We start from the raw sequence: 17,320 nt of genomic DNA on the forward strand, positions 1-17,320 counted from the left end.
GTGTTTATTCTCGTGCTAAAGCTGCATGGCTAGAGTTATCTTTGGTACTAAGCTCAGGGAAAAAGATTGTTTTACAAGACACGGCCCCGGCTGTACAATATGCCATGCACAGGAAGACCAGAGCGAACCTCCGTGGCTTTCGAGGAGGTTTTGGGTGGGTGTTTACCCCGAGCATCCCCCCGTGCATTGCATATGGCAGGATCAGGGCAGAAAGCAAGGGCTTACAGAGGCAATTGCTGGCGGAAGAGTTTTTTAATACATTGTACAAGGCACTTCATAAGAAATCTCTTCATTTTTTTTTTTCCTCTTCTCTTCTAAGACTCACTGGATGTCTACACTTGGCTCTTGCCGATATCGCTTTATGGTTACAGTTTTTAAACTTCTTATTCTACATTCAGGATTAGAAACCTCTGAAAACATTAATTCAGTTCATTTTTGTCTGCAGAATTTAGATGCCAAGCCATCTAAACCACCTAACGTTTTCCAGGATGGGGAAAAGACCTTGCATCTGCCTTCTGCTGGTGTTCAAGGGGTGTTCTTATTTCGAAAGGTGAGAAGATCCGTCTCCCTGGAAGAACTCCTGGGAAGTGTCCACATTGAAATGCTGTTTGCAAAAGCATATGGTCCGCCGTGCTGCCAAATACACCTGCAACTCCCATTCCCTTCGCAGCGCTCGCCGGTCGACTGCCCCAGCATCCTACACCTCCGTTCCATCCCGGGTGTAGATGAGGCTGTTAACCGTGAAGTTGTAGTAGTGGTTGTACTGGGCTCCCTGGCTGCTGCTGCTGGGATGGAAGGAGCTGTAGTAGGCGGGGGAAGGTCCCGCAACCCGCTGCAGCTGGTCTGGTGAAGGCACCTCCTGAGAAGAGCTGCTGGAAGGGGTGAAAGTGCCACTGCTCAGCTGTCCAGCAGAGAAGTTCCTGTGATGCAGGTCACTGCCGAGACCCCCCGTCAGCCGGCTGCCTCCGCTGCTCAGGGAGCTCATGCCGCTGAAGAAGGTGCTGAGGCAGCTAGGGGTGGATGAAATGATACCGGAGGGAGAGGAGCTTTTTGGATGGTCCCTGGCAGAAGGCGAGGGGTCCAGCTCTGGGGGTGGGCTGTTTCCACACGGTTTGCCTGCGGCTGGGATGGGTCGCTCTTCCTCGGCCTTCAGGCCCCCCAGAGAGGAGGCGGCGGATGCGGTGGCAGGGGCGTTGGGCTCAGAGCGCCGCTTGCGTTTGCGACGGAAGTTCCCGTTGTCAAACATCTTCTCACAGTTGGGATCTAAGGTCCAGTAGTTTCCCTTCCCTGGCGGAAAACGGGAGAAACAAGAGAGAAAGTCAAATTCCGTGACAGTGAGCCCCGCCACAGACAGATAAGCAATATCCATGCCTTGTCCGATCAGCACAGCACCCACACCTCTCCTACACCTGTTCCTCCTCTGCCTATTTTCCAGTACAAGGATCCAAAACACGGCTCCAGGACACCATCACACCCACCCCTCCCATGCCCAAGTGAACCTTAAGGCCACACGGGAGAAAGAGAGCCTCCCCACCACTGAGCATAAACCTCCCTGGAGGATCTGCGCCTCTGCCCCAGACCTGCCCGAAGGGAAGGCGAAGCGGGGCTCCCCTTGCTCCGGCTGCCCCACAGCGAGCAGGGGCACGCACTTAGTGCCGGGGGCTGTGGTGGCATTAGCATCCCCGCACGCCTCCTGCCCGTGCCCGGGCCTGACGGGAGCGGTGACTCCACGACGGCCCCCGAAGGCCCCATCCCGGCCCGGCCGGACCTGCGCCGTCCCGGCGCGCCTCCGCCCTCCGCCCACTCCCGGGCACCGGGGCCGGGCCGGCGAGCGGCGGGCAGGGAGGGGAGCCGTGAATCACGGCCGAAGGAGCCGGGCCTTGCACAACCGGCACTGCCCGCCTCAGCCCCGCTCGGGGAGGGGGTGAGCGCTGGGGCCGGCCGCCCCTCGCCCGAACCGCCCGCGGGGGACAGCGCCGGGCCCGAGGGAGCGAAGGGGGGGCCGCTCGCCTCACGGAGCCCGGCTTGAGGGGACAAGGGAGCCCGGTCTCCTCCTGTCACCGGCCCCGAGGGGACAAGGCAGCCCGGTCTCCTCATGTCACCGGCCCCGAGGGGACAAGGCAGCCCGGTCTCCTCACAGCGCCCGGCTAGAGCGGACAAGGGACCCGCCGGACAAGGGGACCGCCGCCGCTCTCCCCAGGGGTGCCGGCAGCCCCGCCGGGCCCCCGCCCCAGCCCACCCTCCCCTCCCGCCCGGCGCGGCGGCCTCACCGGGGTCGTCCTCGTCGCGGGGCACCTTGCGGAAGCAGTCGTTGAGGCTGAGGTTGTGGCGGATGCTGTTCTGCCATCCCGCCTTGCTGCGCTTGTAGAAGGGGAAGTTCTCGGCCACGTACTGGTAGATGTGGCTGAGGGTGAGCTTCCTCTCGGGGGCGCTCTGGATGGCCATGGCGATCAGCGCCGAGTAGGAGTAGGGCGGCCGCACCAGCTTCAGCAGCTCCTCCTGGCTGGCCAGGCTCAGCCAGCTCAGCTCCGCGCCGCCCGCCGACGGCGAGCCGGGCGCCGAGGGCGAGCCCACCAGCTGCCCGCCCCGCGAGCAGCCGTACGAGGCCGGCGGCAGGAAGGGGGCGGCGGCGGCGGCGGCGGAGCCGGGCGGGCCCTGCAGGTAGGGCGCGGGGCTGTTCATGCCCCACAGGTAGCCGGCGTTGGCGGGCGCCCCGTAGTCCCCCAGCGCGTACCCACCCGCCCGCTGCCCCGAGGAGGCGGCGGCGGCGGCGGCGGCCGCGGCGGCGGCGGCGGCGGCGGCGGCGGCGCCGGGCGGGTGAAGGCTGGGTTGGGGGTAGACGCTGAAGTTCTCGCTGCAGTACACCGCCATGTCGGGGGCTTCCTGGGCGCTGCGGGGCTGCGGGGGCGCGGGGGCGGCCGCCGGCGCCGAGGCTCTGGGCTGCGCCTGCTGCAACTCACCGGCGCTCATAATCCCTGGCCATGCAGGGCGGCCGGCGCTCCCCCCCGCTCCCGTCCTCTCCCGCCGACAGCCCCCCGCCCCCCCCCCCCGTGGCCCCAGACCAAAAAATCCCGGGGGGCTGCGGACTCGGCGCCCTTATAGGCGCTGCCCCGCGCCCGGCCTCCCCGCCCGCGGCCGGGGCTGGGCGGGCGGCGGCGGAGCGCAGGGCGCAGCCAGTAGCGCGGCTCGGCGGCGGCGGGGAGGCGGAGGGGGGCAAGGCCGGGCCCCAAAAGCGGCGATGGAGGAGGGACCGGCGGGGGGAGCTGCGGGAGGCGCCAGGGATTTGGCTGCCGGCGGAGCGGGGGCAGAGCCCCGAGCCTCCCCCCGCTCCCCGCCCCGTCCCGGGGGCCTCCCCGCCCCGTCCCGGCGCCCGGCGATCCGACCCCCCCCCCCTTTCCCACACATGCGATCGTCCCTGATCCCTTCGGCCCCGAAACCGGCCCCGAAATTGAGGTCCGGGGGAGATTAGCATCGCTGCGGTTGCCCCGACGGGAACGCGAAGGGTGAAATTCGCTTAAACTCTTGTTACTTATGTGTAATTTTGCCGCCCGTCTCACAACAGCCGGGGCCGAGATCGCACTTAATTAGCGTTGGATAAGGAATTGCCCGAAATTAAACAAACAAACACCGGCGGCGCGTTCGCTGCCGCGGCGGGAGGAGCGGGCAGCAATAAAAGTTGATTTTCGCCTTGCTGCTTCGGGGGGAGCTGGGGGGAAAACGCATCCTTTCGCAGGGAAAAAGCTCTCGGTGGCCGTAAGGATCCCCACGCCCCGGGGATCAGCCCCGGCAAATCCTTCTCGTCCGGGGCAAAGCACCCGATCGGACCCACACGTGTAACGAGAAAAATACGGTCAGTGCTGCGGGAGAATTCACTCTTTGTCAGTCGCTTGGAAGATGTAAATCCCCGGGTCTTAAACGGGGTTGTTACTCGGTTTTCTGCTGGTAAAAATGCCTAAAAAAATCCCCCTTTCCAGGTACAGATGCGAAGCGCTCTCCCCAGGGTTGCAAGCGCCGGGTGTCTTGGTTTGACATCAGGATTTTGAGGAGAGAGGAGCGTTTGGGAAAAGTCTTTGCGTTTTATATCTTCGATAAAATAGTTATAAACGCACACGGAAATCAGGGAAGCTGAATCGGGGCGGCTTTCCCGGGCTACCTCCAATCCCAAATTTTCATCCCTCGTGTGATCTAAGCAGGGATGTAATAACCGCAGCATTTTCACCATTATATTTCGTTTTAAAACAAGTGGACAGGCAGTCTGGAGACAGAGAATCACTTGAAAGTGAGTGTGATAAAGAATTATGATTTTGGGTTTCCTCCTTTAATCGTAAGGGGAGGTGTTTGGGTTTTTGGTTTTTCGGTGTTTTGTTTTTTTTTGGGGGGGTTGTTATTTTTTATTCCTGTTGTTATTTTGTTTCTGTCCCTGTTGCTGCTGCTGATTTTATTTCGCATCTTTTGGGGGACGAGCTTACCGCATGTGTTTGGGTAGCCAGAACAGCAGAGAAAATTTTACATTATGTTTCGCAAGGTGCCTTTTCCCTTCCTTGCCTTTACTATTTATAATAGCTTCGCATCTCTTTGGAGAAGGGTCGCACTGGAAAATGCTGATTTGAAGTCTTACTGGACAACAGGCATCTAAAACAAGCAGTTTATGGGGAAATCACAGCTAGAAAGGGCATCTAAAGGACAAGAAGCGGGTAGATTTTTTAAAAGCAACTTCCCACTGTGTTTGAAGAGCTAAGCCGAAAATGTTATTCTCTAAAATTACAACAAATCGGCGTTTATCCGTTTGCTCAAAAATCCCGCAGTCGTTGCGGGAGGGAGAGGAGCAGGCGGTGGTATCGCTGTATTGCTCGAAATTGCGATTTTTGCTTCAGGGATTTGATGTATTTGGGCAAAGGCAGAGCCATCTAGAGGAACAGCCCGGCTATGGCGAGGCGGGGAAGGCAGTTTCCCTCAGAGGCATGGTATGCTGCCTTCGAGTTTTCTTTAGCTGATTTCTCTGCTTCCAACAAAGGAAACGGGTGAGAAAATAATGCTGAATTAGCTCTAATAAAAATGCGTGTCCTCAGAAAACTCCAGCATGCTTTACCAAATAGAAAGGAACGTGAAACAAAAATAGCTTTAGAGAGGTTATTATATATATGGCACGGATATGCAAACCAACGCTTAATTTAAAGAGTGGAGAGAGTAGAGCTTTGATGGTGTGACGGCTGTAAAAATGTTTAATTTCCTTAATGCGTTTATCCTGCAAGTAGCGTGCAGCGTTGCCTCGAAACATCGTCAGCTCTCAGTACAAACCTGTTGCTGTTCCCTTCTGCCAAGGCACGAGGAGAGCAGCGTGAAGAGATCCAGCGCTCTGCCTCTCTGCTTTCTAAACGCTGCTTTTTTCCAGAGACGTCTGGGAGACGTTTGCCTTTCAGAAATGCACCGAGAAGCTGGCAAGCGAGGTGCCGAAACGCAAAACAGAAATCAGCGTCAAGGTAAGAGTCTGAGGCTACCGTCCATCACTGCGAGCAGATTCGGGGTTGGGCTTGAGCAACGCTGTGAAGTTACTCTGTTATTGCCGAATCGCTGGGACGTTCGTTAGCATTGGCGTTAGGAGTGTGGCAGTGAGGTCTGCCGGGCAGGGGAGCCCGCGGCACCTGGGAGTCGGGGCTGAACCCTGTCCCCAGCCAGCTGCGATTACGTGCAAACCTCTCCAGCCGGCTGCCTTGGAAAGTGTTTCAAGACTTCCTGAGGAAAAGTGCTGCAGGAGAGCAAGGTCCTCCCCATCCTTGCCTTGTGCCAGCCACACCATTCGCTTTGGTGTTGGGCTTGTCCTTGTCATGCACGCTACAAGCGCTTTTCCCCCTGCTAGGAAGACACCGTCTTTGCCTCTAAGGCCCTGCTCCTCTGAACATGTAGGTACAGGCTTAACTTTTCCTGGTGTGAATCTCAGGTGTGTACAGCTGAACACGGAAACCTGAAAACGCTTCAGACCTGAGCACCCAGCCTCACAGCGGGAACCGGTACCTGCACCCACCCGGGCCTCTCTCTGTTTCCCGAGGATGCTGAGGTCTCGGCACAGGGAATGTCTTGGAGGATCAGGACCTGATAGCCCATACTGGCTGCTATTGACTTTACCAGTAGGAGAGAGACCAAGATCCCTTCAATGGCTCCGAATTGCTGCCGTGAAGCAGGAACCACAGGTTTGGTTTGTTTTGGCTGCATTTGCAATAGAAGTCTCACTTTTTCCCCAGGGCTGGCAAGAGGCAAGGCAGTAACTCTATGGCCCACATACGATCTGCACATGAAGAATTCTTTTATATCTTTCTCCAGAGTAATCAATGTAATGGGGAATGAATCCTCAGGGACAAGACGGGAGAGTTATGTTTTCTCTTGCAGTGGTTCAGTACTGTGGCTCCACTCTCAAGAATATCAAGGAATTGACTAAGAACAGCTCAAATTAAATTTAAGCTCCAGTACCACTCCCTTATTTACAGCTAAGCCTATTTCTTCCTAGACTGAGTACTTTACACCTATTAATATGCTCTAAGAAAGTCTCTTTTTTCACTCAACCGCTGATTTGTCCTGCAAATGGGTAACAGAGAATATCTGATGGTGTGCAATAGATGTTTCACAGCCATGAATCTGGGGAGGGTGTTCTGTGTATGTGTATACAGGTTGAAGTAATTTTTATCCCTTACCTAAGGAGAATAAAGTATATTCCTCCCTCCCTGTATCTAGTCATCTATTGGACTGAAGTTCTGGCGATCAAATTTTGCCAACTTACCCTATGATAAGATCAGAGGTTTTCAAATCTTTCTTGATTTTTCAGACCCTACAACATTTCCTGGGGAGGTGTCCTCATTCCACAATTTTCAGGCTACCGACACCAGGCTTGGTTTGGTTTTGTTTCCAGTTCTCAGTCTCGGTAAAAACACTCCAGGCTGCAGACTGAGGCTTAGCGTTTTGGAATAGCAAGTATTTTCCCAGTACGTTTATATGGTGCTGAGCATGATGGAGCCCCTGGACTCTGCCACAAGGCAAGGAATAAATCAGAGTTTATCGCAAGCCGTAGTTACTCCAGCACTTCAGGTTGTCGTGAGCGAACACCATCGCTGAAAGAAGCAGTTCTGCTCTGTGTCCACTCCTGGCTGCTTTTTCTGGCTGCTGTGCTCGCACAAGTGTTTCTGTGGTTGTGGACTGGGGCACTGATCCAGCTCTAAAGGAACACCCTCTCCCCAGTCCTTTTTTTTTTTTTTTTCTTTCCTTTTTTTACCCCCTCGGGTTAGTTTTAGCCTGGGCCTGCCTAGCCCCTTCCTGAATGAGAGCTTGTTAGCGACTGATTAGCCAAAGTTTTGATAAAAGCTTCATTGTTTGTAGCCTCTGTAACCGACCCGGAGCTGTGCTCCTAATAAAAGTGGGATTAAATAGACACCTTGGGAGTGAGACAGTTGCAAGTGGGAATTTCAGAGTTTTGGAGGACAAAAGGATACGGCCAGGCTTCAGTAGCTCTGCGTGTCAGAAGTGATTTTACCAAAACCGGGAAAGAAGCCTGACTTTTGGGTTTTGCAGGGAAGAGGAGCCTGGTGGGAGACAGAAGGAAGTCAACTGTTTGCGGGTGGGTTAAGCACACGCTCCGGGTGTTTGGAAGCACGTTTGCAGAAGCTCTCGGCGCCCTGCATTCCTCCTGCCTCTCCTCGGGCTTAAGATTCATAAAAAACATTTAAAAATCTCCACTCTGATCCCACGAATTTAATCCTTCCTCATTTTATTTTTGCAACAATAAAAAAATCCACCAGACAATGAGGTGTGACTAACTTGGCACTATCGGATAGTGTCTTTTCTGGGAGGAGGGTTAAGCAGGGAGCTTCATCCCTCCTCCTTGAAGCTAGAAGCTGACCTGGGCTGAAATAAAGCAACATCTTTGTGCTTTTTACGTGTTTTTGATGTGTAATGGGACATTTGAAATGGAGTTTAGTGCTCTGCGCTGGTTGCCCTATAGTGATCACTCCCATAGAGTAAGGTAAAGGCCAATATCTTTTGGTTTTAATTCATCTGAATAGGCCACCTCTGCCCTAGAATGAGTAATGGAAGTAGAAAAACATAAAGATAAATTTATGGTCAGCTAAGGTAAAAATAATCGAAACTATCAGTAGATAAAGGCAGTAGCTGCCATCACCGCCACCACAAGGAAACGGAGGAGGATTAAATTAATATTTCTTTTCCATGTTTGTCTGGGGGAGAAAATCAGATAGTGTATTAGTATCAGGTGCTGGTGAAAGAGCATTTTGGGCTCCATTAGTGACTAGGGATTATGTTAAATAGCAACCACATAAATGAAATATTTTATGATCAGCCAGTCCCGGTAATTCACAGCCAAGAATTTCAGAGCTCTTGGAACCAGGAACATATTGTGTGGGCCGTTAATGCTTATTTTTCATTTTGGGACACTAGAAAGATTTTGGAGGACTAAGAAAGATGATATTGGCTCATTATTTAAAAGGATTGGGCAAATGGTTTGGGTAATGCTAAGACTGTCAGCCTGTCACTGTTAAAGGCAAGAAATAGTGGGCACATCACTTGATTAATGAATTCTTAAAGGAAGGCAATGAAATGGATGCAAATGAGTGTGCGCATATAGAACATGGGCCTTGTCAAATCAATTTGCTGTTGTTCACCGGTAAGAGTGAGCAACTCTTGATGTAACTGATTTCTGAAAGTGTTTGGTTAATACCATGTTGGAGGTGGATTTTTAAAAAGGTATAAAATCAACATGGTAGAAATTAAGTGGATCTAACTGATTACAGAGTGATCTCTGAATGTCACTGTGAAAAATGAATCCTTGAGTCTCTTTGCAGGGGAATCCTGTGCAAACTGTTTCATTATTCTGTTTCTGTCATGGATTTGGGGGGAAAATAAAGAATCATTGTGTAGGAGTCTAAAACTGGGACTATGGAGTGTTAAATATTGAAGAGGACAGTTCACTGACACAGAGCTACCTCAGTCTCTGCGTGGCAACTGGGAGCAAGTGGGCAGAGTGTATTTCGATACGGAGAAGCAAAAGGACACATTTAGGAACAAAATCTGAGATTGACGAGTGATGGAGTCTGTCCCAGAAATTATTTTTTTTTTTTTTTTAAATTTTGGGGGTTCTTGTGAATAATCATCTGTTCCTTGTTGTGATCTTGGGGTGAATGAGGCATAGGAATAAAGAACGATCTTAAGTGTCTTTTCCAACCTAAATGATTCTATGAATTATAATAATTTCATATTGGTAGTGCATCAAATTATGATAGCACCTATAAAATCATGAGTAGCAGGGTAAAGTAACAGGGATGACGTTGTTTACTATCTAGTCAAATACAAGAGCTAGGGGACATCAACTAAAACTGGTAGGAACCATGTTCCTGAGAAGATACCACTGCACACGTGCCTATAAATACCTACACAAGAGCAGAAGCAAGTGGATAAAGGACAAAACAGGATCCAGTGGCCAGAACTGAAGCAGGACAGATAGAAGGGGCTCAATTCAGCTGCTCACGCAGGGACATCTGGGACTATCTGAGGTGCTTTGCAGGCTCCAGTGGTCTCCTACTGGCACTGTGTCAAATATGTCAGGCACTGCAGACATCTCAGATATCGTAGGGAACCTCAGACAGCTCTAAACACCTTTGCATGCAACTGAATTAAGTACAAAATATCAAGTTTTACTATCATGCGTAATTGTTAGAACAACTTACCAGGACTTACTGTGGATTCTCCACCAATTTTAAAATCAAGGTGGGACATTTTTTTCTAATACATGCTTGAAAGAAGACGGCTACTAAGAGAAAATTTTGCCTGGATCCTTCTGCATGCATGTGGACTGTCCACAGTCATCTCCCATGTTCCCATTTCCCCGCCATCAGTCCTGCCTTGAACATTGCACTATATTCCAGCTCCAGGCTCAGAGCTTTCCTCGGTTGGTTTGCTGTCTTTGCACTGTGCTATATTTTGCCCAATACAGTGATATTTCTGTCCAGGTTTTAGTGCCCAGCTAGGCAGGTGATTTGGGTAATTTAGATACTGCTGTGACGCCTAAATAAGAATCGCCCTCTCTTGCAAGTATGGCTCTTATGAGAAGGGCTAAGCACCGTGTTCTCATCTAAGCCAAAAACCCACTCATATGATGCAGAGCAACATGTGCTAAGACCCACAGGGCCGTGTCTGCCATGAAGGCTACTGGCAAGAAATGTTTTGAGCCCTATTTGGTCTTCTTGGCCATGTACGTGCTATCTGATATCTGTAACTAGGTCAGTGTCTGATGAGGGGAAGTGGTCCAGTGAAAGCATTGCTGTTAATGGAAGCTTTGGCCAGCAGAAGCAGGCACCTGAGATCAGTTTGGGTAAAACGTGACTCCTAATGAGCAAGTTCCTTCGGCTGGGGCTGCACGGCTAGAAGGCGCATCCCCTGGGTGGTGGATAGGGGATCCCTCTCTGGAGGGTGCACCGGATAAAATTGAAGAAGGTGCCGTGAACCAACGCAGCCTAAGGGAAGGCCACCCTCACAGAAAAACCACTGGCCCTCCAAGTCGTGGGGGTTGGGCAGGAGGCCAACTACCTCCTCCCGGAAAAAAAAAAAAAATAAAAAGTTGCAGAAACGACGAGCATCAACTTTCAAAAAAACTGAAATGGCGGGGATGGAGAAAATCAGTAATGAAGTGAGGAGGAGGAGATGGAACTGGATCGGTCGTGTCCTGAGGAAAAAACCAACAGAAGACTGCACAGTGGCCCTTGGGTGGACTCTAGAGGGAAGAAGAAAGCGGGGTCGCCCAAAAACGACCTGGCGTCGGATGGTGGAGGTTGAGAGGAATGGTGCAGGCTGAGCGGCACGGCACGCAGCCACAGACCGATCGAAGTGGAAGAACGATGTTCGCGCCTTGTGTGCCTCCTGGCACTGAGAGAATTCAGATCAGAATGAGCGAGTTAGAGATGTACCAGCATACTACTGCGCATCTTTTGAAAATCAGGTGGACAGACAAGGTAGCGATGCCATATGGGAAAACCTTGAGGCAAAACACAAGAGAGGCATCAGCAGGAATCACAGTAGTAAAAAGAAAACCCTGGTCAACTCAAGGTTTGTCACCTTTCAGAAATCAGCCCTTCAGTTTAGGACTGTGGAACAGGTTATAGACGTATGGGCTCCTATGACAGGTACCGAGGAAGAATTTCCTTGATTTCTTTGAAGAATTTCAGGCGATTTTACTACCAGTCAAGGCATGCCTAAGCTGTACCTTGGGAGTGAACCATTCATGTACCCGATGACTGATGTTCGTGACTGATTGGCACATGCCAAAGATTGGCAAAGACAATACTAACCAGGAGCAAATATGACAAGTGCCTGCAGGCTTTCATGAGTCTCTACAGACTCTACGTATGCAAAAAGAGGTGCAAGTGCAAACTAAACAGGCAGCAGAGCTGAAAAGCTCTGGTTGGCATTTAGGAAGACCAAAATTAGCAATTAGAGGAAGAGCAGGCACTGGGTATCCCCTGGAGCAGTGGTCTTCTGCAGTCATAACCTCATCATCTGTCTCAGCAACATTTATTTAACATGGCTTGGTGAGAAAGAAGGCAGGCAGCCACGGAGCCTGGGTGTTGGAAGACATTCTCCACCTGGCCAGTGGTAAGCCGAATGCATAGGTGAAGAGACATACCCTGAGCAGGCATACCCCGAGCTGGGCAAAAGTCAAACAGCAAGGGCAATCAAGGAGAATTGGTTTAAAAAGCAAGACAGCATTAAAATGTTCTTGTGAAAGTCCAGATCAAGATGCCCTTTTATAACAGACGCTAAGGAAGAAGAACAAGTGTACTCTCCACAACATTAAGTTTGAGGAGAGCCCCCTGCTTTCAGAAAAGGACAGGCTGAAGAGATGGGTGAAATATTGCCAGAGTCTTTAGAGATGACTGTTCAAGAGATGGAGAGATTCTCAGTGTTTGGGAGATGATAACGCTTCAGGAGCAGGATGACAAGAAGAATCTTACTGGCAGAGGCTGCAAAGAAGGGTCAGGAGACTGAAGAAATCTGAGGGGCTGAGAATGGATCGATGGGTCTGTAGCATGGGTCATTGACCCAGCCAGGCAATTGTGTATTATCAGGAAAGAAAAGATCCCCCGAACAAGGAGAAGTGGATCCTAGTAAGCAAATTCCCACAATGGTGACCTTCCAAATTCTGTGCATTTCCTGATACCTAAGCAAACTCCTCACTGTGTTCCTTGCTGGAGGATTCAGAAGGTGGATTCAGTTTCCACAAAGCGAGAGGGGCAGTACAGCAAAACCAGTGCAAGAGACTGGTCACTGGCAAGTTCAGAGGTATCAAGAACTTCAGTTGCACAATTTCAAAAAGTCATTTGACCCGGTGTGTTGCAATAGGTGTGTGGAGTGTCCTAGGGCTATATGATATGTGTAAGAAGCTGCTGAAAAACATTATGAAGAGGTGAGGTCAGCAGTCCTGGTCAAGAGCAAGCTGAACAACTGGTTCAACACAATGACTGGTAGCAGACAGGGTGACTTGATAATTTGCAGCAACTTCTAGAGCTGCCTGTAGAAAGTGAAGGATGGAGTTACAGTCACCAAAGACTTTGGGCAAAGTCAGACAAGGAGATCAAGAGCCTGACGATGATCACATCTTCAGTGGTGGTGCCAGTTCATCAGATGTGCCAAGTCAGGTTGCTGTGTCTGATGATAAATGATGCAGATCAAACATTGGCGTGGGCCAGATGAAGACCAGGAGAAAAGGGAGAAAGGATGAGAACTACACAGGCAGGTAGCAGCAGGGTGGACAAGGTGGACCGCCCCATTTATCTGAGAAATTCCACCACCCAGGACAGCAACAGATCCCTCTACGGAGATCTGAGGGAGGATGTAGCTGGCACACGTGGGCATAGATCATGAAACAGTCATGGAAAGGCACAGACAAATCATGAAAGCAAAAATCAGGCTACTCAGTAGGTCCCTGTCCTTGCCCTCTGTGCAAAGAAACGGCCGGTCAGGAAGGCAAAACAAAAAAAAGACAGCTGGTATTTGCAGTGAAATGTTGCAGATTGTGAGACCATGTCAGACCTGGGACAGTCAGCAGTGGGATTTATGAAAGGGAGAGTCATCTGTGTGGGGAAACTCTGGCTGCTGGCTGGCTGAATAATCACTTTAAAGGTACCCTGTTCTTTGTTTTGGTAAAGGGAAGACGATGAAGATGCTGATGGTAGGAGAAACTAGATTATTGGTTTTCTTTTTTTTTTTTTTTTTTTTTTTATAATTTTCTCAACAGCGGTGTGCACCCCTATGTACTGAATTTACACCTACCTCTGTAAGCTGCTACTTCCTCATCTTCCTTCATAGACCCTTTGAGTCTGCAGTCTGTGGACCTGAAGGGGTGCATGACATAAGAAAATGAATCTGTATTTGCTGAACACAGTGGAGCACTTCAGAATGACTTGTAACTGTCCTCTGTGGTCATTAGTCTGCGGGACAAAAAAAATAAAGGGCAAACCTCTCTGAAAATGGAGATGGCAAAGACAAGGGAACTGAGAGGGAAAAGGGGCAAATGGAAGATTTATGCATGCAGCACTTTTAAGTTCATCCTTGAGCAACGAAGCCACTTGGAGTTTCCAAACACTGGACCTGTGACACCAGCTCACTCTAATGGGCCAGGCAAACAGAGCCCTGCCAGACAGCAACCAGCACCAAGTGTGCAGAAAATGAGGCAAAATCCAACTCAAATTTCCACACTCTTCTCTTGACGGGTCATCTGTCTTTACAAGTCAGGAGGTTTCTGCGGAGTAGTGAATTCACATTGCATAGTCCCAAAGTTTTGGATGGCATCCCTAAAAAAAAAAAAATCATCAAATGTGCAGGATGGAGAGAACCAGATGATTTAATCTGGGCTGTAGGAAGGGTGAGTGAGATAGAGGTGATTGAGCAGCATCAAAGGGTGACAATCAATGTGAATTTCCCCCGAATTGATGTTGATGCCTGTGTTGCTTCTCCCTGTGCTTTTTCTTTAATTAAATACCAAGTGTTCCATTAGCAGTTGGAATAACACGCTGTTCTTGGGGAAAAGAAAACCCAAGTAATCCCTTTATCTGCTAAAATAGATGATTTCTAGTAGATTAAACAATGGCCTTTCAGCTACCAGAGCATAGTTCAGGCCATAATTGAAGTCCTCTCCTTGGCCTCTCCTCGGTCCCTCGCAGCCAGTAGTCCATAGAGCCCCATCATCAGAGATAACCTCGGTGACTCTTGTCTGCAGTGAGTGTTTCTCCAGATGAAGAGATTAGTCAGAGATAAAGCATATTACCTGAAAATAATAAGTGATTACGGTCCCGGACTGTCTCTCCACATTCATTTCGTGCTGGTTAACCCTTGCAAAACTGGCTGCTGATAGGGTTTAGGTCTTTAAAGAGGAGGGAGGGTGAACGAAGGTTTCCCATGTCTGAGTGGAAAAGGAGAGATTTCACCTTTTGTTTTCTGTTTCTTGCCCTGGGTGGGGGTTTCTGGGCATGGCAGGAGGCACTCGGCTCCTTGCATTGCTGCAGCCCGCGGTCTGCGGAGGAGCTGGGGCTGTGCCTTGCAGTCTCCTTGCGGGGTGCCATCACCCTCTGCCTCCCTGTGCTCGTCAGCCTGAAGTTGTGAGGTCTTGAAACTCCCCTGCAAGTCATCTACCATTTACTTTATAGCGACACAGAAAAATACTGCATGCCCAGTACGTACACCCTGGCTGTATTTCCACTGCTGCATTAAACAGGACCAGGTCGTGGGCCCAGCCAGTGACCTGCAGTAGTCCATAAAGTTAAATTATTAGCATGGGCCAGGCATGTTTTGAGGTTAACAGTACTCTTCCATGCCCAGGCATGGCTCAGAGGCTATAAACTTGTCAGTGGGCAGTTTCCATGGGACCGGTCTGCTATGGGGAGTGCTGGCTGGGCTGCGTGGATGTGAGCTCAGGGCCAAAGAACAGTCCCTGAGATTTTTTCCAGCATGGATATGTCTACTCTGACTTGACAACACAAAACCATTGGTAGCTTTCATATTCATTCATCAACAGGAGATCCAGAGAAATACAAAAACCTCGCAAGGTTTTTATAGCAAATTGTGTACATGTCTAGGAGAAAAAAAAATGAACATGTTGTGGTTTTCTAGAAATTCAGATTGGTTGCCTAGGTAGGATGGAGAAATGTAAAAGAAAACTCAGGTTGAAGAAATGCCTTGAAATCTGCTTATGGGCCACTGCTGTTGTTATCACTGCTGGGAGTGAGCTCCTGTGCTGCAGAAAGCAAGTGTCCTGGCAGGAAGATCTTTCCCTTGGTCTCCCTGCAAATATTACAGGTGAAGTCCTGGCCCTGTTCAAGTCACTGGGAGTTTTGTTAATGACTTCATTAGGACCACTGCTGTTTCATTCATAAAAGGCGTCTTCCCAGCTCTCGTGCCATTGCAGCATCCTTCGTCTGTCATCGGGCTGGTCTCTGTGAGTGAGGGACGAGCGGGTTCATCCTTCTTCCTCTAAATGCTTCATTGGCCGCTCCCTTGAAAACTGTAAATAAAGGCCGCTGGGGATAGCTTTTCTGCTTGACCCCTCGCCTGAAATGAAAATAAAGGTGGCTGAATTTCATCCTGACGCGGAGCTCCTTCCCGGGCTGGCTCTTTCCCATAGCTGTTGACAGTTACCTGCCATGGTTACCTTTGATTTTGCCGTAATGACACCTCAGTACTTAGGGTGGCTCTGGGACTGTAATCCTCTCTGCAGCCTTAACCAATTTATGGGGTAACCTGAGACGAGGCTCTTGCTTCCCCATGATTTTGCCTCTTGTTAACACTCACCGAAGGTATCAACAAACTAAATGCAAAGGGTTTATTTTATTGCGTGCCCAGGGTTGGCAAATATCTGCATGCACACCTGCTGTAAATCTCTGTTTTTAGAGGGTAGCTGCATGCGCTTGCTGCATTAAAACTGCACAGTATTTTATTTCCCCAAAGTGCGCTGCTAAAAGAAATGCTTTGTTAGCAATAACCAGGCAGCGCTCCAAGGAGCTGTTAAGAGCAGCAGTGAGGATTCAGCAAAGCGGGATTTATCCACAGTTTTGCCACGTTTTCTGTGTGATCTGCGCTTGCTTTGTCTCGGAGTGCTTCATCTTTAAAATCCTTCAAGTCAAAGTCCTTTATCTGTCTCGTGTGTTTGACCGTAAGCTCTTCAGGGCCAGGGCTTTTTTTGTTGGCATAACAGCTTTTATAATAACTCCCCTCTGATCTTTAGAGGACCTACCTGTGCGTGTATAATACAGTTATAAAAGAGCAGTCTCTGCTTCATCGCAGTGAACGATCCTGGCATTAGAGGAGGATGTGAGTCCTGGTCCCTGCTCCCTAGCCTGCATTAATTGGCTTTTCTGAAGGAAATCTCGGGGCAGATGATTTACACGGCAGCGGAAGTAGGAGGAGGATCCCCGGGGAAAGCAAACACTTGAGACTTCAAGGTGGGATGACTTCGGTGGCACACTTCTCTAATGACCATCTGATCCAGGAGGTGCCCGCTTCCTAAGCACAGATCAAAGACAAAAGGTGACTTCTGAAATGACATGCAACCACCTCTCGCATTGCTTAAATTCTCTCCTCTTGCTAGCGTTTGATCTCACTTTACTTTTCCTGTCACTGGAAGCAGGTGGTTGCTTTATTCTCCCTGACAAGTTTAGATCAGCTGAACAGCTAATGGCTGCAGTGGGAAAATCTCCCGGTTGCAGACCCAGTCCAAACCTTGGTGCAGTCAATGGAAAAGCTCCTCTTCACTGTAGTCAGTTGTGGATGAGGTCTAGATGAGCTGATTTGGAGTGGTCATTATCCTGCCAAACTTGCCTTTAAGAAGTAGATGTGATTGTATTGCGAGGTGGGACTCAAGGAAAGTCCAGCTGGCTGAAACCCATGAGCTCCTCCAAAAGTGTGGGGATATGGGTTGAGGATTTTCCATGATGTGCTATAAATGCACAGTCCCCCTATATTTATTGCTAGCAAGGACTCGTGCATGTTATTGTGGGCTCTATATGGTGGCTTCACTGACTGCTGGTGAAAACATCAGGCTCTTGGCCACTGTGAGATCTGTGACAAATGTGATTGCAAGTGACAGGCGTAAGTCAAGCCAATGTCATATTGTAACCAGGGTTGTGTTAGATCAAGAGCATCCCCAAGACTTGGGTCATTTGCTTGCTCTGCTCTGAATTTCGTCTGTGATTCCAACGCGTCCGTAATGCATGGTGCTGTTCTGCCGTACTTGTGTGAGCCTATCTCTAATTTTAACCTCCTCCTTCCAAGGATA

At 50.1% G+C, this 17,320-nt stretch overlaps 2 protein-coding genes across 2 annotated transcripts in view; one reads left to right on the forward strand and one right to left on the reverse strand.

Annotated features, from left to right (window-relative positions):
• Positions 1–697: 697 nt before the first annotated feature.
• FOXI3 (forkhead box I3) lies at positions 698–2,970 on the reverse strand (the record flags this gene model as incomplete). Its single annotated transcript, XM_082316513.1, has 2 exons — positions 698–1,287; positions 2,271–2,970. 2 exons carry the CDS (start codon positions 2,968–2,970, stop codon positions 698–700), a joined length of 1,290 nt encoding a protein of 429 aa, XP_082172639.1.
• A 1,956-nt stretch (positions 2,971–4,926) lies between these two features.
• The window catches only part of LOC309592491 (uncharacterized protein), a gene marked incomplete at both ends in the record, with an annotated part of 67,764 nt that continues 55,370 nt past the window's right edge, over positions 4,927–17,320 (forward strand). Inside the window, 2 exon segments of the mRNA XM_082315917.1 lie at positions 4,927–5,021; positions 5,393–5,480. Of these exon segments, the coding sequence (XP_082172043.1) occupies positions 4,927–5,021; positions 5,393–5,480 (183 nt within the window).

This window comes from Platalea leucorodia, assembly GCF_965183815.1.
Source record: "Platalea leucorodia genome assembly, chromosome: 6".
Classification (NCBI taxonomy): domain Eukaryota; kingdom Metazoa; phylum Chordata; class Aves; order Pelecaniformes; family Threskiornithidae; genus Platalea; species Platalea leucorodia.